The 23,199-nt window shown below is 38.1% G+C and overlaps 1 protein-coding gene across 2 annotated transcripts in view; it reads left to right on the top strand.

The window, feature by feature from the left end:
* OSTM1 (osteoclastogenesis associated transmembrane protein 1) overlaps positions 1–23,199 on the top strand; it is a 41,277-nt gene that overhangs the window by 12,644 nt on the left and 5,434 nt on the right. The window contains exons 3-5 of one of the 2 annotated variants that reach the window (XM_068985203.1): positions 8,737–8,834; positions 15,091–15,255; positions 17,800–17,965. In XM_068985203.1, coding sequence (XP_068841304.1) covers positions 8,737–8,834; positions 15,091–15,255; positions 17,800–17,965 — 429 coding nt within the window. The remainder of the gene's footprint in view (positions 1–8,736; positions 8,835–15,090; positions 15,256–17,799; positions 17,966–23,199) is intronic. The other variant, XM_068985204.1, reaches the window with a different exon arrangement.

Here is a 23,199-nt window from a genome sequence, read left to right on the forward strand (position 1 = left end):
TCTTTGGCATGAGGGTTATTTCAAGCTTATTATTTTGAGAAACAGTAGACATGGGAGAAGCTCTGAAAACAGAGTAGAAATAACCATTTTGTTTAGAAATTTATATTTATAAAGGAAATCTCTGTTTATAAGAGTGTCTCCATTTCTGCACCAGGAAGAAAACGATGACTTTAAATCACAAGAAAATCTTGTAAGTGGAGAAAGCAGGGACATAAACCTGCATAACCTTGTACTTGCTTACATTACTTTTTCTAGTCACTTCACCACTGACCTCCTCCATCTTTCTTTGTTTTTACCTGAAGATTATATTCAAGCCTAAATTCTAAACTACCTCTTTGAGTTACTCAATTTCCTTTTGTATCTTCCATATATATGTGAGATATACAAGTTAACAAGTTTGTTTTTCTCCTACTGATCTGACTTTTGTTAGATCTCTTTTGTCCCAGGAGAATCCCAGGGACGGTGGAGCCTGGTGGGCTGCCGTCTATGGGGTTGCACAGAGTCGGACACGACTGACACGACTTAGCGGCAGCAGCAGCAGCAGCTGAGAACTTAGAAGGATAGAGGAAAAATTACTTTTCCTCCCCTACAGTATATACATAAAAAGCACCATATAAATATTCAAAAATCTAGATTATTTGCCTTTTTATTTAAACACAAAACACTGGTCAGTTTTCTCAGAGTTTGTATAAAATTGTTAAATACAAGCTGTGATCCCTTTTATCTCAGTTAACTTGGTGTGGTGATCTAGTTATTAAATTTACAAATATAGAGCTGATAAGTGATGCCAGCAATAGAGACCTTTAGTGGTAACTAATCTGGAGTCTATTCCGTCTGGCATCTAAAAGATAAAATGGGAAGAAAAAAATTACAAAGGAAGAACAAAAATTACTGATATGTTTTTAAAACTTGCTTTTAACTGAAACTTAAACCAACATGTGATCCATTTTGTAGGCACGTATATTCTGATATAAAATGACTATTCCTTTTTCGTCTTCTATGCTAAGAAAATGTGAAACTATAATTATATAGTTTGAAAACCTTTTAAAGTTAATTTAAGGGGGTGTTAGGGTTTTTAAAAATAACTATTAAAAATATAAACATGTAAAAGTATAAAAGCTAAAATACTGTTTAAAAGACTATTTTAAAAATTAATACATCACCAAAATTCACCTTTCCTTCTATTTGACCTAGCTTGGGTTAGTACCTAGTCTTTGCCATTATTACTTCATGAAAGGAAGGCTAGAAACTCAATAAAAAAGAGTGCCATTCTAAAACAGCATTGTTAATCTTCCATTGTTGTTTTTGTTCAGTCATTAAGTCGTGTCTGTCTCTTTGCGACCCCATGAACTGCAGCACGCTTTGCTTCCCTGTCCTATACTTATATACTCTGCATATAAGTTAAATAAGCAGGGTGACAATATACAGCCTTGATGAACTCCTTTTCCTATTTGGAACCAGTCTGTTGTTCCATGTCCAGTTCTAACTGTTGCTTCCTCACCTGCATATAGGTTTCTCAAGAGGCAGGTCAGGTGGTCTGGTATTCCCATCTCTTGAAGAATTTTCCACAGTGTATTGTGATCCACACAGTCAAAGGCTTTGGCATAGTCAATAAAGCAGAAGTAGATGTTTTTCTGGAACTCTCTTGCTTTTTCCATGATCCAGCGGATGTTGGCAATTTGATCTCTGGTTCCTCTGCCTTTTCTAAAACCAGCTTGAACATCTGGAAGTTCACAGTTCACGTACTGCTGAAGCCTGGCTTGGAGAGTTTTGAGCATTACTTTACTAGCATGTGAGATGAGTGCAATTGTGTGGTAGTTTGAGCATTCTTTGGCATTGCCTTTCTTTGGGATTGGAATGAAAACTGACCTTTTCCAGTCCTGTGGCCACTGCTGAGTTTTCCAAATTTGCTGGCATATTGAGTGCAGCACTTTTCACAGCATCATCTTTCAGGATTTGAAATAGTTCAACTGAAATTCCATCACCTCCACTAGCTTTGTTCATAGTGATGCTTTCTAAGACCCACTTGACTTCACATTCCAGGATGTCTGGCTCTAGGTGAGTGATCACACCATTGTGATTATCTGAGTCATAAAGATCTTTTTTGTACAGTTCTATGTATTCTTGCCACCTCTTCTTAATATCTTCTGCTTCTGTTAGGTCCATACCATTTCTGTCCTTTATTGAGCCCATCTTTGCATGAAATGTTCCCTTGGTGTCTCTAATTTTCTTGAAGAGAACTCTAGTCTTTCCCATTCTGTTGTTTTCCTCTATTTCTTTGCATTGATCACTGAGGAAGGCTTTCTTATCTCTTCTTGCTATTCTTTGGAATTCTCTCTGCGTTCAGATGCTTATATCTTTCCTTTTCTCCTTTGCTTTTCGTTTCTTTTCTTTTCACAGCTATTTGTAAGGCCTCCCTAGACAGCCATTTTGCTTTTTTGCATTTCTTTTCCGTGGGGATGGTCTTGATCCCTGTCTCCTGTACAATGTCATGAACCTCCGTCTATAGTGCATCAGGCACTCTATCAGATCTAGTCCCTTAAATCTATTTCTCACTTCCGCTGTATAATCATAAGGGATTTGATTTAGGTCACACCTGAATGGTCTAGTGGTTTTCTTCACTTCCTTCAATTTTAAGTCTGAATTTGGCAATAAGGAGCTCATAATCTGAGCCACAGTCAGCTCCCTGTCTTGTTTTTGCTGACTGTATAGAGCTTCTCCCTCTTTGGCTGCAAAGAATATCATCAATCTGATTTTGGTGTTGACCATCTGGTGATGTCCCTGTGTAGAAGCCCATAATTGACTGTATATGCAGGAATTTATTTCTGGACTCCCCATTCTGTTCGATTGGTCTGCTTTCCCCTGATAGGAGAAAATCTTCCCTAGTTGATGAAACTCCTGGAGAAGAGATTTATGACAATGAGTTTCTTTTGGAAGCTCTGTCTTCGGGAATTCATAGAAAGCTTATCACTGCATTGGCTATTTTCCAAGTGCCTTCAGTTCAAAATAATCCTTACAGCAGATAAGCCTATTCTGCCGTAAGATAAGCGTATTCTGCCACTCTTCGCTTTTTGTCTTGATTCTTTAAACATCAATAATAAATCTTAATAGTTCATCAAGGTTCCATCCCTGGTCCAGGAAGATGCCACATGCCTCGGAGCAGCTAAGCCTGAGCACCGCAACTCCTGAAGCCTGCGTGCCCTAGAGGCCATGCTCCAAAGTCAATTAATTGGAATCCATCTTTCCCATATTTTAGCCAAATGGTAGCATACTAAGCATTAGACTCACATTTATATCTTATAACTTTAGATATCCTATTTTCATACTTATTAAGCTTAACTTTGTTGTTTAGGTTAAAAGTTGCTGTAGTTTAATGCTATACTTTCTGAAGCTTACCCTATTTTTCAGAAATTGGTGATTGTCTCTATTTTTCTCTATAAAACTAGTTTTGAAAAGCAGCAGAGATCATTATACAAAGTCCTAATAGATGTCAAATTCTTTTATCTAAAGATGCATACATAATTCCTGTTATGATATTTAGTAGGTTTCTATGTAAGGTCTTAACTTGAACCCTTAACACCTTTAAGAATGCCTCTTGAGCTGATGCCTGAGCCCTCACTGAGCTAGAAACTATGCTAATCTGTGCTTGAAGAGGCTGCATTGATTATCTGAGATGAGGAAAATTCATAATGATCACTTCACTTACAGTGCTTATAGGAAGCTTTATTATTACTAATATTTCTTAACTTACTAATTTCTAAACTATATAGCTTCTCACTGCTTGTAACCTTATGTTCCCAATTCTTGCAAAAGAATAAAAGGAATTTCACTGGAGTTCCTTTGTTTTAGATCAGAAAGTCAGAGATCTTTAATAATGAAGACATTTTTAATCTCATTATGTAACTGAACTCCTTTGTGCTTTATAATATCACTAATGATCACTGAAAGATTTTTGATAGTAGTGCATTAATGTAGTACTTAATAAGATGACCAGTCTATATTAGCTTTTAGTTTTCAAATTATTTCAAATGGAAAGGAATGGCTGTTAGTAAAATAAGAGGAATTAAGTTCTTTGTTGTTCAGAGAAGCTTCTTTTTTTAAATTATTTTTTCTTTTGTTTTTGTTTTTCATTATTCTATAAATTACCTTTTTATAAAGAAATTACTTGAGTTACGTATTTTATATAGGAGAAATTGCCGTTGCTCTCTCATATTCATGCTTTAGACTACTTTTATATGGCAATACAGCGGTATATACCCACCCCCTATATCATACATGTCCACTGTCATGACATGGCTCATTATATACAGATGTATAATTGTTGTAGGTGAAATTTTATTCCCTCTACCTCCCTACAAAATGTCAACTACAAAAGTTGTAAACCACTTCAATCTTATTAGTCCATATACTAATATTATGCACATTTGCAACTGTTTTTATTTATATATACTCTACCTCATGTGTAAAAAGATTCAAGGCTACTTTGTGATGATGTTAAACCAGGATTTAAAGAGGCTTATGTTGTTATTTTTTTAAAGAATTTAGTGTATAAACTTTTTGAAAGCCAATTGAGTTACATTTTTAAATAGTAACGAAAAGATGGTATAATTGAGATAAACTTAATTAAGAGCTTGACAAGTATATTTTGTATTTTAATAACTTACTAACTTGATGTATGATCCTCAGTATATCATCTTATTTCTCTGGCTGTTTCCTAATTTGTGAAGTGATCCCTCAGAGTTTCAAATGATAAGGTGAGCAGTCAGAACAGGACTTACACACGTGAGAAGATAAAGCTTCAGAGAATGTAGAGTTCATCCGCAGGGCCCCAGCTACAGACCAGGTCCTACACTATTGGCCCATGTGAGCGGGTGAATGAAGCGGGATTCCAACTCAGCTTCTGGAGGCAGAAGCACTCTTTTGTAAACTACCCAAAGGCAATGTCTTTTTCCAGTTTGCATAAAGGAGTCTTAATGTACTAGTTGCCCTGTTCACCAGTTTTAGGCTTCGTCTCAGTTGCCAGCACTGAGCAGTTGATAGCAACTGCCTGAATCCCTGCATGGTGTAAAAATCTATGGGGAAATCTATGGGTGGTGGATGGAGGAGTAGAGGCGTGTATTTATTAATTACCCGTATTAAACTTTAATTGTTTAGAGTGTAGATGTGAATATTTTGTGTTTGTGGTGTTTGAAAGTGCAGGCTTAGGAATCAGACTAAGTAGCAACTCCTGGTTTTTACTAATCATTCGTGACCTTGGCAACTTCCTTAATTCCTCTCAGCCTCTGTTCCTTATTTAAAAAGTGGAAATAATAATAGTTCTTGCCTCATGGCTTCCCTGGTGGCTCAATGATAAAGAATCCACCTGAAATGCAGGAGACTGCCTGCAACGATGTGAGTTTGATCCCTGACTTGGGAACATTCCCTGGAAAAGGAAATGGCAACTCACTGCGGTGTTCTCACCTGAGAAATCCCATGGACAGAGGAGCCTGACAGGCTATAGTCTATGGAGTTGCAATAGTTGGACATGACTTGGCAACTAAACCACCACCACCATCTTTCCTTATAAGATTGTTGAAAGAATTGAGTGAATGTGTTTAAAGTACAGGCATGGCACTTGGAATAGCAACTACTCAGTTAACATTAGCTTTCATTGTAGTGATTGTTGTTTGTAATAGTGAATACACTGCATAGTGTGTTTTATCCTAATGTCTGCTCAAGCGGAGGGAAAATTTTTTCTTTCCTTTACCCATTGTAGGTTCTTTGATTGGAACTCTTTAATTAGACTGGCCAAAGATGGAGTAACAAGAAAAAAACAAACAGAAGTTTATTAACATGTGCACTGCACATGTACACGTGGGAGCACCCAGTGATGAGGAACTCAAAGGGATGGTTAGAATTTGGGTTTAGATATCATCTTAGGCTAATCTGAGGAAAGGGATTTTGGCCTTCTGGATGTAGGAGGCAAGTTATGGGGAAGTGACCAGCAAAGTATGGTAAACAGGATTGCTTAGTAAGATTTGTTACATAGGTTTAAGTTAGAGCCTTCTCCATTGGGAAGAGTTAGTTGTTATGAGTCCTCCTTTCTCTGGAGAGGAAGACATCTTTACAAATGGAAATTTCCTTTACAAGTGTAAGTTTTATTTACAAAATAAAAACTTGAACCCTGTTTTTAGTTTTTCCTGAATCTATTGGTTCTTAAAGTCCTTTAGCTCAGAATAATCCATATGCCAAAAAGGCATATTTTGAGTTGGCATATTCTAGTACTCTTCACTACTTATTCAGTCTGTCTCTTATCCATTGATTTCTTTTTGTTTGCATTGCCACTTTTCTCCTGGATAGTTACAACAGCCTTCTATCCTGTCTCTCCACTCCCAGTTGAAAGATAATAATAGATGGCCCTGAGTGTGTATAATGTATAGCTGTCAGTTGATTTGAAGAGGAACAAGAGTATGGTTGAGTACTAGAGAATAGAAAATATTTTAATATCTCTTGTGGAATAATTGGCAGGGCATCTACAAGGATTGTTTTGTGACTCTGACATTAGTTTGAATTGAGTCCCCTCATTATAACTTCAGAATTTTCTGTAGTAGTGTTCTACAACTACAGTTGGGAATAGAGAAAAGTTGTGTGTGCACTCAGTCACTCAGTTGTGTCTGACTCTTTGTGACCCCGTGGACTGTAGCCCACTGGCTCCTCTGTCCATGGAATTTTCCAGGCAAGAATACTGGAGTGGGTTGTCATTTCTCACTCCAGAGGATCTTCCCAACCCAGGCTTCTGTATTGGCAGGCAGATTCTTTACCACTGCGCCACCTGGGAAGATAATGAAGGCTTAAAATATTAATTCTTGTGGTTATGTGGAACGTAAAGACGACAAGGATTCTAGGAGAGTGAGATTGAAATGGCTGACCATGAGTCCTAGGATGTGATGTCAGGCACTTGAACCTAGATCCCAGAGAGTAATCTGAGAGCACAGGGAGATGATAAGGAGTAAGAGCACAAACTGAGGATAAGGAATAGGTTCATCCAAGGAGGGGCAATAGATAAATACATTGTGCTGTGTTCATGCATATAAAATAATTCAAAGCATTTAATTTGAGCTAATTCAGAAAATGAAGATCATGACATCTGGTCCCATCACTTCATGGGAAATAGATGGGGAAACAGTGGTAACAGTGTCAGACTTTATTTTGGGGGGCTCCAAAATCACTGCAGATGGTGACTGCAGCCATGAAATTAAAAGACGCTTACTCCTTGGAAGAAAAGTTATGACCAACCTAGATAGCATATTCAAAAGCAGAGACATTACTTTGCCGACTAAGGTCCGTCTAGTCAAGGCTATGGTTTTTCCTGTGGTCATGTATGGATGTGAGAGTTGGACTGTGAAGAAAGATGAGCACTGAAGAATTGATGCGTTTGAACTGTGGTGTTGGAGAAGACTCTTGAGATTCTTGGATTGCAAGGAGATCCAACCAGTCCATTCTGAAGGAGATCAAACCTGGGATTTCTTTGGAAGGAATGATGCTAAAGCTGAAACTCCAGTACTTTGGCCACCTCATGTGAAGAGTTCACTCATTGGAAAAGACTCTGATGCTGGGAGGGATTGCGGGCAGGAGGAGAAGGGGACGACAGAGGATAAGATGGCTGGATGGCATCACTGACTCGATGGACATGAGTCTGAGTGAACTCCGGGAGTTGGTGATGGACAGGGAGGCCTGGCGTGCTGCAATTCATGGGGTCGCAAAGAGTCGGACACAACTGAGCGACTGAACTGAACTGAACTGAATACGAAGTGAGAGTAGCAAGTTGCAGAGGAATATCATTTATGTGAGATTTTTAGAAACTTATGAAACAATTGTATTTATTTCCAGATGTTACTTGTAAATCCCTGTGTGAGTATTTTATGCAAAATTATCACCAGCTTGTTTCTCTGGTCTCCCAACTCATAATAGATTAGAAAGAGCAGATTTTTAAAAATTACCCTCTTTGATGCAATAACTGACCTACTAGTGGAGATGGAAGAGACCCAGAACTACTAAATTTAACACAGAAAAGGATCAAAAAGCATATACATTTAGCTGAAATTAATGCAGATAAATGGTCTTATGCCTGAAGTACTCCTATTAAGGCAGCATTTGATAACTGATATTCATGATTAAGACTTTGCACTGTCAAGAATCAATTTCAATTTTATTTGATATACTGTTTTTACAAAGAGAGGAGAGTATGTGATTAAGATTTTTATGAAAATGGTTATGATGTTAACAAAAATATTTCAGAAACTAAAAGGGGTAAGTTTCATGTATTTGGCTGCTGCTACTGCTAAGTCACTTCAGTCGTGTCCAACTCTGTGTGACCCCATAGATGGCAGCCCACCAGGCTACCCCGTCCCTGGGGTTCTCCAGGCAAGAACACTGGAGTGGGTTGCCATTTCCTTCTCCAGTGCATGAAAGTGAAAAGTGAAAGTGAAGTCGCTCAGTCGTGTCCGACCCTTAGCATGGACTGCAACCTACCAGGCTCCTCCGTCCATGGGATTTTCCAGGCAAGAGTACTGGAGTGGGGTGCCATTGCCTTCTCCCATGTATTTGGAAAATTCTCTTAACGTGTGAAGACACTTCATGCTTGTTTGAACAGAGGTTAACAATAGTGCAAAATGGAAGGTAACAGCTTAACAGATAAATGACTGTATATAATTACTGCTTGAGTTATATCAGTATGCCTTTTTGGTTTCTTGACAGATTGTTTAACGAACAAAAGTGAAGAATTATCAAATAGCACAGTATACTTCCTCAACCAATTTAATCACACCTTGACCTGCTTTGAGAATAACCTTCAGGTATTTTTATATATGACACTTGAATTAAAATGCTGTTTTGGCCAAATGAATGATAAATAATTCCAGTTTTTATAGCACTACTTGTTGATATTTATCTACACATACAGTGTAGAGGTAGACCTGAATTTCTGCTAAATCCTTCTATTACTAGCTCTTGGGCAAATCAACAAAACTTCAGTTTTTTAATTTGTAAGGTGGGAATAGTAAGATCTACCCTGACTACCTTCCAGTGTTTTGTAGTCAGGATCCAATGAGTTAATGAGTATGAACATATTAACTGAAGCATGTGATTGTTTAATTGAAACACAATGTTGTTCTGTCTGACAATAATTTACTTTGACTTTGTTTATGCAATAATGTATTTTGCAGTTCAGTATGATTGTCTATAAGAAGCTTATTCTCTGCCTCAATGTTTGTTTAAATATATTTTACCTACTTTAAAAGACTGTTTAGTAACGTAACTTTGAGTTTTGAAGTGTAATATAAAAGGTAGCCTTTAAGAAACCAAGTTATTTTCTCCACCTCTGACCTTTGAATGTTAGTATTAGAGCTTTCCTGGTGGTGGTGAAGGGCGAAACTGGAGTTCTGGTAAAGTCCTAATTTTGAAACTTGCTTTTAATCAAGTAAGTAATCCACACAAATAGTTATAAACATGTTTAAGATATAGGTATATATGATTATCTCTTTAATAAATGTGATAACAGAATTATGAATTTCCCTGAGTATCGTAAAAAACATTTATTAGATGGACATATAGTAGATAAATATTTCCCAAAATATGTTCTGCAAGCATTTAATAGATAGTCCATAAAAAAAGGTTTAGTGTTAATAAAGGTAAGAAATGCTTTATTACAGGACTGCAGAGCTTCAGTGGACAAATGTGCATTATATAAAACTTCAAATGGTAATTATTGTACACAGCATTTACCAAACCTATTTGGGAGCTCTTTGGTTTTAGAAACCAAACAACGCTAGTTCTGATATATGTACTTTAGGGAAGCTAGCATTTTTCCTGGGATGTTGGTTGCAAATATTTTTATCCTGGTTTGTTGTTTGTCTTTTTATCATGCTTCTCTTTATGTTGTGAAGAAAATTTAAATTTTCATGTCATTAGATTTACCAAAATTAATGAGTTAAGGATTTTGTGTCACACTAGAAGGCCTTTTCCCACTTTGAGATTATTTAAAAATTTTCTCCTATGATTTCTTCTAGGACCTTCAGGATTTCGTTTTATATATTTAAGCATCATTTATCTATTTGAAACTTATTTCAGTGTAAGATTGAGGCTTAGGGGCTTCCCTGGTGATTCAAAGGTAAAGAATCCACCTGCCAATGCAGGAGATGAGGGTTCGATCCCTGGATCAGGAAGATGCCCTGGAGAAGGAAATGGCAACCCACTTCAGTATTCTTGCCTAGGAAATTCCATGGACAGAGGAACCTAGTGGGCTACATCCATGAGGTCATAAAGAGCTGGACATGACTTAGTGATGAGCACACACACATGTGAGCCTTAGCTCTAACTTTTTATTCTGATGGGTTCTTGACTGTCAAAACAGGATTTACTAAATAAATCCATGAAATGAATTTTAGAACCAAGTTAAAAAAAATCAATCATTTTGATATTTTATTATAATTACAGTACATTTTAGATTTATCATTTGGGAAAAATTGACATGTTATGATATTGAGCTCTTCTATCTAGGAGTACAGTATATTCAATACTTTCTTTATCAAAATAAAATAGACAACACAAAATTTACCACATTACAGTTTTTTAGTGTAAAGTTAATTGGCATTAAAGTACACTCACATTGTTGTACAACTCCACCACCATACATCTCCAGAATGTTTTCATCTTCTCAAACTGAAACTTGGTACATGTTAAGCAGTAACTCCCCATCTCCTCCTTCTCTAGCCCCTGGCAGCCACCACTATTCTTTATTTTTTAATGTTCTCTAGCACAGTTTTATTTATTTATTTAAATTTCATACAGGCCTTATAGTGGTTCTTCACTTTATTTCAAGGTTGTTTTTAAGAAATATTTATTTGGCTGTGGCATGTCTTGTATCATGGCTATCTTTTGTTGTGGCACACGGACTCTCTAGTTGTGACATACAAGCTCCAGAGCACACAGACTCAGTGGTTGTGGTGCACAGGCTTAGTTGTTCTGTGGCGTGTGGCATCCTGGTTCCCTGATCAGGGGTCAAACCTGCATCCCCGACATTGCAAGGCACACTGCCAACCACTGGACCACTGGAGAAGTCCCTATTTCAAGGTATTATTATGTAGTGTTTGGTGCCTCTGGGAATTGTATCTTTTCTTCCCCCACTACAGATTTTAAGTAGCTATTTTAAAATGTTTCATTTTGGAATGATTTTAGATTTTTATAAAAGTTACAAAGGTAATACAGAGAATTCCTGTATACCCTTGACCCAGTTTCTTCTAATGTTCACCTTATATTACCATGGTACATTAGTCATAAATAAGAAATGAACATTGGTACATAACTCTTAACTGAATGCTAGACTTCATTCTGATTTCACCAGTTTTCCTACTAATTTCCTTTTTCTGTTTCAGGATTCATTCCAGGATAATGCATTGCATTTAGTAATGGTTACTCCTTAAAATTTCTGTCATATATGTAGCTACATTTCCTTTCTTACTTTAAATGCTGTGCTTATGAAACCTTTTTTCCCTTGAATTTTATTTAGGTTTGTTGAAGGTATGTTTGTATTGATCTTTTTGAAAACCCACGGTTGTCTTTATCAGTTTCTATTTTATTTTTCTTAATGTGTTGATTTATGCTTTTGCACTGATTAATTCCTCTTATATTCCTTTGGTTTTGTCATTTTTCTCATTCCTTGAATTGAATGGTTGATTGGTTTATTTATTATCAGGGAGAGGTATGAGCTGGAGCTGTAGATTTAAGTCATCAGGTACATATAGTATCAAGCTTGGAGACTTGGATGTGAGTGTAGATAGAGGTGATAAAGAGGCCTGAGTTCTGGGCAATGCTAGTGTTTTATAGGGTGTGTGTGTGTGTGTGTGTGTGTGAGCAACACCAGTGTTATATGGGGTGTGTCTTTGCGTGTGCATGTGTGTGTGTATGTGTGTGTGTTACAGAGGGGAGGGGAACTAGCTAAAGAGATAGGTGGTAGCAGTGAAGTTGATGGTATTGGCTGTGGCAGTGGCTTCTGGCTCAACGATGAGGCAGGGATGTGGGTTTAAGTTCCAGACCAAATCCATCTTATGTCAGTATGTATTTACAGGTAGCTTTTCTGGGAGGCTGGACTGTCTTGGTGGGTGTGGAGACTGCTTTTTGTGGATGGCCTTGCAGGCAGGGTGGGGCTACTTTGCCAGCCCCTCGCATTTCTAGAGGACAGTGGGTGGTTGCAGGGGCTAGAGGGTCACAAGAGACTGTGGTGCCAGCTAGTTTCCCTGGGAATGGTGTGATAGCTGTTGTACAGCCTTCCCAGGAGGAGATGTGCATGGCATGCCTTTGTAATTTACAGTGCTCTTCAGGGGCCTGGGTTTACTGTCTGTTCTTGAGTCTCTTCAGAAAAGAAATCAGGAGACAGGCACATGCTGAAATCATCATCTTCCGAGAATCCTACTTCCTCATTTGTTTCAAACATCACAGGGCTTTTTTATTGTTTGGCTATGCCACCATTTGGGTTGGGAAGATCCCCTGAAAGAGGGCATGCAACCCTCTCCAGTGTTCTTGCCTGGAGAATCCCATGGATGGAGAAGCCTGGCAGATAACAGTCCATGGGGTCGCAAAGAATTAGACATGACTGAGCGACTAAACACAGCAGCACACACATGCCACCATTTAGTCAGTCAGTCTTTATTTGATGGAGATTTTTGTCTGGTTCAGTATTTTACTGTTACAAACAAGGACAGTCCTTTTGGGGTATCAGTTCAGTTCAGTTACTCAGTCATGTCTGACTCTTTGTGACCGCATGGAGTGCAGCATGCCAGGCTTCCCTGTCCCTCGCCAACTCCTGGAGCTTGCTCAGACTCATGTCCATTGAGTCAGTGATGCCATCCAACCATCTCATCCTCTGTTGTCCCCTTCTCCTCCTGCCCTCAATCTTTCCCAGCATCAGGGTCTTTTCAAATGAGTCAGCTCTTCGCATCAGGTGGCCAGAGTATTGGAGTTTCAGCTTCAGCATCAGTCCTTCCAATGAATATTCAGGACTGATTTCCTTTAGGATGGACTGGTTGGATCTCCTTGCAGTCCAAGAACTCTCAAGAGTCTTCTCCAACACCATAGTTCAAAAGGATTAATTCTTCAGTGCTCAGCTTTCTTTATAGTCCAACTCACATCCATACATGACTACTGGAAAAACCATAGCTTTGATCAGACGGACCTTTGTTGGCAAAATAATAATGTCTCTGCTTTTTAATATGCTGTCTAGGTTTGTCATAACTTTTCTTCCAAGGAGTAACCATCTTTTAATTTCATGGCTGCAGTCACCATCTGCAGTGATTTTGGAGCCCAAGAAAATAAAGTCTCATACTGTTTCCACTGTTTTCCCCATCTATTTGCCATGAAATAATTGGACTAGATGCCATTGTCTTCAATTTTTGAATGTTGAGTTTTAAGCCAGCTTTTTCACTTTCATCAAGAGGCTCTTTAGTTCCTAGTCACTTTCTGCCATAAGGTCATCTGCATATTGAGGTTCTTGATATTTCTCCTGGCAATCTTGATTCCAGCTTTGTGCTTCATCCAGCCCTCCATTTCACATGATGTACTCTGCATATAGGTTAAGTAAGCAGGGTGACAATATACAGCCTTGATGTACTCCTTTCCCAATTTGGAACCAGTGTGTTGTTCCATGTCCAGTTCTAACTGTTGCTTCTTGACCTGCATTCAGATTTCGCCCTTGATCCCCAGACTGGCTGGAGCCAGAGGTCTCCAACTCTGCTCTCCTGGCCCCACGTGTCTTTCCGAGGTCCGAGCTGTCCTCTTCCCCCACTTCTTTGGAGGACTGCCTGTCTGGTTTGTGGTCAGCTGCCTCTGCCCAGCACTTGAGCTCAGATAAGCTGCAGTTCCCCCTTTTGGAGTTACTCAGGGCAAAGAAAGACCCATGGACAGATGGACATGACAGCCACAAGGTCCTCAGAGGAGGGCATGCTGGCTTTGGGGTCAGTCATGGTTCTACTTGCCTTTGGCAGGGCTGGTGGGATTATCCATATTTATCTGTCTGGTAAATTCCTAGATGTGAAATTGCAATGTCAAAAGATACGTATATTTTAAGTTTTAATATAAATGACAAAATTATACTCCTCTGTCAAGGCATTAGGCTCAATTTTTGATTGAACATATTTAGCTAAATGTACGTTCTATGAAAAACAGGCAATGGGCTATTTCTTGTGGCAGAACTGAACAGAGACTGAGTTTCTCTGTCAGATGGTGAGGGTAATGTTGTGGAGGCTCCATCAGCTTGATTTCTTTAACTTTTTTCTTTTTTCTTTCATTCCAGTAGTCAGTTAATGTTATTTCTTCAGGCTCCAAGGTAAAGAATAAATGGAATAGAAAACAAACGTGTGAACTGTTTAGCAAACTTGTTCTTGAACTAAGAAGTGTTAGTACTAGAAGTGGAAAAGATTAAAATCCACTAACATTATGTCTTATACCCATTACCTTCATTTCAGGTTATACAGTTCATTGGTATTAGTCCCTTTTTGTTGACCAGAAAGGCCTGGATTTTAAGCCTTGGGGTAAAGAGGGTTGAGGAAGGAATGTAGTTTAGGTGCCTTTTCCTTATTCATCAATAAAGTCCTCTTTGTCTCAATAAGATAGACTTCAGTGTTCAAGTTCAGTACAGGCAGGAGCATACTTTATTTGGTGAAAGTAGGATAGATAAGGGCAGATGTATAAATGACAAGATAACTTAGGAAATTTTTGGTATGTAGGTATCATTAATTTGGTGTATGAGCTAGTGTTGTTCTCAGTTAACAGTGGCTAGTGCTGTCGTTTTCAAAATTCAGGGGCAACTAGAAAGTGCCAAACATTTTGCTATGTGTTATACATCAGTCTTTATTCCTTGGGATCTGTAATATAGGTAAGGGTATCCCTACTTTATAGGTGATAAAACCAAGGCTCACAGTGGTTTAGCAACCTTCCCCACATCATAGCTCAGCACTTTAATGCACTCTATTATTTCTTCTAGGAAATGTAATTAAAATTCAATGTTCAGTGTGTGTATTACATGGGTAACGTGTATCACATGTGCCTTTGACATTTTAGGGGAGCACACACAGTCTTCAGTTAAGAAATTACTCGGAAGTATGCAAAAACTGTCATGAAGCATATAAAACTCTGAGTAGTCTGTACAGTGAAATGCAAAAAATAAATGAACGTGAAAGTAAGGCTGAATTTGGAACACATTTATGCATTGACGTGGAGGATGCAGTAAGTACTTTGCTTGTGAAACAATATATGTTTTGCAGTGTTGAATATGCCTTCTGTGTTATTATTAGGATCTGCATTTGCTATCTTCAACCAGAAATAACTAGTTGCTAAGTAGTAAGTTTTAGAATATCCTGATATGTAAAGCTAAAAATGGAAATTAATCAGATACTTCATCAGCAAGTTGATAATTTAGTATATTTGGTTCCTTGTATTAAAGTATAGTTGACTTACAATATTATGTTAGTTTCAAGTATACAACATAATGATTTAATATTTTTATTGATTATACTCCATTTATACATTTTGTTTTTTAAATTTGATGATGAGTTCATTTTCAGAGGTATGGGTATTGTTAAATGTTTGCATTTTAGTTTCTTGTGCACTTGTTACTAATTCAGAAAGTCTCTAGGTTTTGTTGTACCATGTTTCTGAAGCCATTCCTCAATTACTTCCTACGACTGAGCGACTTCACTTTCACTTTTCACTTCCATGCATTGGAGAAGGAGATGGCAACCCACTCCAGTGTTCTTGCCTGGAGAATCCCAGAGGCGGCGGAGCCTGGTGGGCTGCTGTCTGTGAGGTCGCACAGAGTCGGACACAACTGAAGCGACTTAGCAGCAGCTCTTACTTTATTTCTTTGTACCTATTACCGTCCGAAAAGTTTTCTTTCCTTATTTGTAGTCTTTCTCTACTTACTAAAATATATAAGCCTCAGGAGGACAAGGACTTCATGTCCTTTTTTGTTCACTGTTCAGTTTTCTAGAATAGCACCTGGCAAATAGCAGGCCCTTAGTAACATGTATAGGTTGAATGAATGAATGGTCAACAAAAACTCTTCTCCATTGAATAGCCTGTCTTTACATGGGGTACCACTAGATGGCGATCATGCCTTTTTATGGGAATGTGATGCGTGATTATTGAAATGTTAGAAGAAATTGAAAAATTATTGGCAAAAAGCAGATAATTTGTGGTCAAAATTGGTAAACGTAATGTTTGAGAATGATGAGTGTGAATTATAGCAGCTTGAGATGAACACAGTCTATCGGTAATATTTAGAATGGTAAAAAGCACTTAATATGGATGTACCATGGGGATATTTGTTTGTTACTGCTGTTCCTGATGTTTAGAATAGTCAATACTTGGCTTTCTAGTAGGTTCCAAGTAAATAATAAATATCTTTTTAAAATAATATAAAATAATGTTTATATTTTTAAAAGAATTTTTATATTCCTTTAAAAGAATTTAAAATAAAACTTATCCTCCAATAAAAAAGAATAATAGTCTTTAATTATTTTAATAAAGAAGAAAAATGAATATTGGTTCTATGACATAAGTTGAATTACAGAAGAAATCAACATGACCAACCTATTTTAGAACATTCATCTTGCAATAAGCAAAAATTACAACAAACTTTACAAGGCACCATTTGTAAACTCAATTAAACAAAATTGAGGCAGGAACAGTTTTCTGCATTAAATTTGACAGTTTCCTTATATCATTTAGCCTGTTTGACAGAAATCATGAGCTCAACAAATGCGAGGTACAGCAGCCCCTAAGTGTATTTAAAGCATGCTGGTAAATAAGATGTTAATCTTGTCTAATAAGGACTTCGCAGATGGCACTAGTGGTAGAGAACCCAGCTCCCAGTGAAAGGGATAGATACCAGTTCAGTCCTGGGTCTGAAAGATCCCTGGAGGAGGGCATGGCAAGCCACTCTAGTATTTTTGCCTGGACAATCCCCATGGACAGAGGAGCCTGGCGGGCTACAGTCCATAGGGTCACAAAGAGTCTGATGTGACTGAAGGGACTTAGCACACATGCACACATTGTCTTAATAAAGTGTCTGTGACTCATTAGATACTACCTACTTAAAAAATTACTTGCTGTGAATATGAATCTTTCATAATATATTAAATAAGAGATTAAGCATTTCATAGATATCATCTCTTGAAGAGAAGCCTTATGAAAAAAAAGAGACGCCTTATAAAGTTGATATTTTTATTTCCATTTTAAAAATATTGCAACAAGCTCAGTGAGATTACATAGATAACATATGAAAAAAATATTGTTTTTGTGACACTTGCCCCCCAGTTTTATTGAGGTATATTTGACAAATAAAATTGTTATATATTTAAAGTGTACAATATGATGATTTGATATACACTGTGAAAGAATTCCCAGAGTCAGGTTAACATTTATCACCTCACATAGCTACCCTTTTAAATATTTTTTAATGAATGAAGCTCAGTCTTAATTATATTTCTATTGATGCTAGTTCTTCTGTGTTTGAAGTCTGTGAAAGGTTGAAATTCTTTGGACAGTATTATGAATTTTGAATATGAGATTTTTGTATGGGTATAAATTTATACAGTGACTAATTGTGAACCAGCTTATTTCCCTACAAAAAGAAATTGTCCTCAACTGTTAATAATTTTTTAGGGATGTATATTTAGTCTAAATTCTGGGTTCTTGTTATTAACAAAATAATTATATGAATTTGAAGACAAATGAAAAACAGAGTAACAGTATTTGTTATTGTTTCAGATGAATATTACTCGCAAACTTTGGAGTCGAACTTTCAACTGTTCAGTCCCTTGCAGTGACACAGTGCCTGTAATTGCTGTTTCTGTGTTCATTCTCTTTCTACCTGTTGTCTTCTACCTTAGTAGTTTTCTTCACTCAGAGCAAAAGAAACGCAAACTCATCCTACGTAAGTTTCTTTTTATGAGTATTCTTTTATTTAGATAAAAACCTGTATTTTTTAAAAAATCTAAGGCTGCTTTAGAAATGATATATACTCTGAGAGCTCAAGGTATATTAGCTTGAAACAGCTGTCTTCTTCAAATTTTTACAACTCAGTTCACTAATGGAAGAGATGTGTAAGTTTATAAGTGAGTTTATAATCAAACTTTAATATACAGTATCTTTCAGAAGCTTTAGTTGAGAAAGCTAGATTCCCTGGAATAAAGTTGACAACAACAGAGCAATAGCAGCAAAGGCTTTGCAAACCTGAAATAGCCATAATAGGTAAATAAATAGTTTTAGGCCCATTTGCAGAACTACCCATGGCAGAACCACCAGACAAGCATCAGTTAGGGAGAAACTGTAGCTTGCACAGAGACAGTTTGTTTATGAACAAATTGGAATTGTAGTTCAAGAAAGTTATTTGACATATGGCATATACTCAGTATGTGTTAATTCCTTTCCTTTCTCCCTATCAAATAGGGCAGAGCAGAAAAAGCACTAACTAGAAGGTTTCAACCAGCCAAAGAAAAGTGACTTCCAAGTCTCATGTTTCTTCTATATTATCAGAATGAAAATATGGGCTTAACCCTGAGTAGTTTTAGTATTTCTAAAAGAGGATATTTTCTGGAGAAAAACATCAGGCTTTTTTTCTCTTAAATATTATTCCTAGTCTAGGAACCTATGATATAAAATTTTTTCCCTGTAAATCTTTTTCTGGCATTTCTTCATGATTTATCTAACTTCACTTCTAATATATCTGACTTAAAAAAAAAAAGACTACTTGTAGATCAGTTTGCACAATGCAAGGAGTCTTTATCATGGGTGTATTTAGTAAAGTATTTTGAAGATTGTCAGAATTCTGTATATATGTCATAACTCCACCTTAAAAGCATTTATTTAGAATAATAACAAAACATTGCAGAGAAACATTGTTGAGAAACTATTTTTCAGGGCTTCATGTACCTTTAAAGTGTAGCATTGTATTTGCTTTGCAAATCTATTTAACACTTCAGGAGACACATACTACTTCTGATCAGTGTCTTTGTTTGATTGGATTAAAGATTTACTGAGCATGGCCCCTGTCAGAACAAGACCCAGTTTCCCTCTCCTCAGTCTCTCCCATCAGGAAGCTTCCATAAGCCTCTTATCCTTATCCATCAGAGGGTAGACAGAATGAAAACCACAATCACAGAACTCTAATCAAACTGATCACATGGACTACAGCCTTGTCTAACTCAATGAAACTATGAGCCATGCCATGTAGGGCCACCCAAGATGGATGGGTCATGGTGGAGAGTTCTGACAAAACGCGGTCCACTGGAGAAGGGAATGGCAAACCACTTCAGTATTCTTGCCTTGAGAACCCTGTGAACAGTATGAAAAGGCAAAAAGATAGGACACTAAAAGATGAATTCCCCAGGTCGGTAGGTGCCCAGTATGCTACTGAAGATCAGTGGACAAATAACTCTAGAAAGAATGAAGACACAGAGCCAAAGCAAAAACAACACCCAGTTGTGGATGTGACTGGTGATAGAAGTAAAGTCCGATGCTGTAAAGAACAATATTGCACAGGAACCTGGAATGTTAGGCCCATGAATCAAGGCAAATTGGAAGTGGTCAAACAGGAGATGGCAAGAGTAAACATCTACATTTTAGGAATCAGTGAACCAAAATGGATTGGAATAGGTGAATTTAACTCAGATGACCATCACATCTACTACTGTGGGCAAAAATCCCTTAGAAGAAATGGAGTAGCCCTCATTGTCAACAAAAGAGTCTGAAATACAGTACTTGGATCCACTCTCAAAAACAACAGAATGATCTCTGTTCGTTTCCAAGGGAAACCATTCAGTATCACAGTAATCCAAACCTATGCCCCAACCAGTAATGCTGAAGAAGCTTAACTTGAACAATTCTATGAAGACCTTTAAGACTTTCTAGAACTAACACCCAAAGAAGATATCCTTCTCATTATAGGGGCTGCTGCTGCTAAGTTGCTTTAGTCATGTCCAACTCTGCGACCCCATGGATGGCAGCCCACCAGGCTCCCCTGTCCCTGGGATTCTCCAGGCAAGAACACTGGAGTGGGTTGCCATTTCCTTCTCCAATGCATGAAAGTGAAAAGTGAAAGTGAAGTTGCTCAGTCGTGTCCGACTCTTAGCGATCCCGTGGATTGCAGTCTGCCAGACTCCTCCGTCCATGGGATTTTCCAGGCAAGAGTACTGGAGTGGGGTGATATTGCCTTCTCCGTCATTATAGGGCACTGGAATGCAAAGTAGGAAGTCAGGAGATGCTTGGAGTAACAGGCAAATTTGGCCTTGGAGTACAGAATGAAGCAGGGCAAAGGCTAATAGAGTTTTGCCAAGAGAACTCGCTGGTCATGGCAAACACCCTCTTCCAACAACAAAAGAGAAGACTATACACATGGACATCACTAGATGGTCAACACCAAAATCAGATTGATTATATTCTTTGCAGCCAAAGATGGAGAAGCTCTATACAGTCAGCAAAAACAAGACAGGGAGCTGACTGTGGCTCAGATCATAGACTCCTTATTGCCAAATTTAGACTTAAATTGAAGAAAGTAGGGAAAACCACTAGACCACTCAGGTATGACCTAAATCAAATCCCTTACAATTATACAGTGGAAGTGATAAACAGACTCAAGCAATTAGATCTGATAAGCAGAGTGCCTGAAGAACTATGGTCGGAGGTTCATGACATTGTACAGGAGGCAGTGATTAAGACCATTCCTAAGAAAAAAGAAATGCAAAAAGGCAAAATGGCTGTCTGAGGAGGCCTTAAAAATAGCTGTGAAAAGAAGAGACACTAAAGGCAAAGGAGAAAAGGAAAGATATATCCATTTGAATACAGAGTTCCAAAGAACAGCAAGGAGAGATAAGAAAGCCTTGCTCAGTGATCAGTGCAAAGAAATAGAGGAAAACAATAGAATGGGAAAGACTAGAGATCTCTTCAAGAAAATTAGAGATACCAAGGGAATATTTCATGCAAAGATAGGCTCAATAAAGGACAGAACCGGTATGGACTTAACAGAAGCAGATGATATTAAGAAGAGGTGGCAAGAATATACAGAAGAACTGTACTAAAAAGATCTTCATGACCCAGATAACCATGATGGTGTGATCACTCACCTAGAGCCAGACATCCTGGAATGTGAAGTCAAGTGGGCCTTAGGAAATATCACTATGAAGAAAGCTAGTGGAGGTGATGGAATTCCAATTGAGCTATTTCAAATCCTGGAAGATGATGCTGTTAAAGTGCTGCACTCAGTCTGCCAGCAAATTTGGAAAACTCAGCAGTGGCCACAGGACTGGAAAAGGTTAGTTTTCATTCCAGTCCCAAAGAAAGGCAATGCCAAAGAATGCTCAAACTACCGCACAATTGCACTCACCTCACACGCTAGCAAAGTAATGCTCAAAAATCTTCAAGCCAGGCTTCAGCAATACGTGAACTGTGAACTTCCAGGTGTTCAATCTGGATTTAGAAAAGGCAGAGGAACCAGAGGTCAGTCAAATTGCCAGCATCCGTTGATTCATCGAAAAAGCAAGAGAATTCCAGAAGAACGTCTATTTCTGCTTTATTGACTATGCCAAAGCCTTTAACTGTATGGATCACAACAAACTGTGGAAAATTCTTCAAGAGATGGGAATACCTGACCACCTGACCTGGCTCCTGAGAAATTGTAGGTAGGTCAAGAAACAACAGTTAGAACTAGACATGGAACAACAGACTGGTTCCAAATCGGGAAAGGAGTACGTCAAGGCTGTCTATTGTCACCCTGCTTATTTAACTTATATGCAGAGTACATCATGTGAAATGCCAGGCTAAATGAAGCACTGGAATCAAGATTGCTGGGAGAAATATCGGTAACCTCAGATAGGCAGATGACACCACCCTTATGGCAGAAAGCAAAGAGGAACTAAAAAGCCTCTTGGTGACAGTGAAAGAGGAGAGTGGAAAAGTTGGCTTAAAACTCAACATTTAGAAAACAAAGATCATGGCATCTGGTCCCATCACTTCATGGGAAATAGATGGGGATACAATGGAAACAGTGAGAGACTTAATTTTGGGGGCTCCAAAATCACTGCAGATGGTGACTGCAGCCATGAAATTAAAAGACGCTTGCTCCTTTGAAGAAAAGCTATGACCAACCTAGGCAGCATATTAAAAAGCAGAGACATTATTTTGCCAACAAAGGTCCATCTGATCAGAGCTATGGTTTTTCCAATAGTTATGTATGGATGTGAATGTTAGACTATAAAGAAAGCTGAGCACCGAAGAATTAATGCTTTTGAACTGTGGTGTTGGAGAAGACTCTTGAGAGTCCCTTGGACTGCAAGGAGATCAAACCAGTCAGTCCTAAAGGAATCAGTCCTAAATATTCATTGGAAAGAGTGATGCTGAAACTGAAACTCCAATACTTTGGCCACCTGATGTGAAGAACTAACTCATTGGAAAAGACCCTGATGCTGGGAAATACTGGAGGCAGGAGGAGAAGGGGATGACAGTGTCTGAGATGGTTGGATGGCATCACCGACTCAATGGACATGAATTTGAGTAGGCTCTTGGAGTTGGTGATGGAGAGGGAAGCCTGGCATGCTGCAGTCCATGGCGTCACAAAGATTTGGACACGACTGAGCTACTGAACTGAACAATAAGAGTTCATCTGGTTGTACAAGTCACAAATCTTGTTGTCTCTTAATTTCTTTTTTTATTTTATTTTATTTTATTTTATTTTATTTTTAATTAAATTTTAAAATCTTTAATTCTTACATGTGTTCCCAAACATGAAACCCCCTCCCACCTCCCTCCCCATAACATCTCTGTGGGTGATCCCCATGCACCAGCCCCAAGCATGCTGTATCCTGCGTCAGACATAGACTGGCGATTCAATTCTTACATGACAGTATACATGATAGAATGCCATTCTCCCAAATCATCCCGCCCTCTCCCTCTCTCTCTGAGTCCAAAAGTCCGTTATACACAGCTGTGTCTTTTTTCCTGTCTTGCATACAGGGTCGTCATTGCCATCTTTCTAAATTCCATATATATGTGTTAGTATACTGTATTGGTGTTTTTCTTTCTGGCTTACTTCACTCTGTATAATCGGCTCCAGTTTCATCCATCTCATCAGAACTGATTCAAATGAATTCTTTTTAACGGCTGAGTAATACTCCA

The sequence above is a fragment of the Capricornis sumatraensis genome, chromosome 13, assembly GCF_032405125.1.
Source record: "Capricornis sumatraensis isolate serow.1 chromosome 13, serow.2, whole genome shotgun sequence".
Lineage (NCBI taxonomy): Eukaryota > Metazoa > Chordata > Mammalia > Artiodactyla > Bovidae > Capricornis > Capricornis sumatraensis.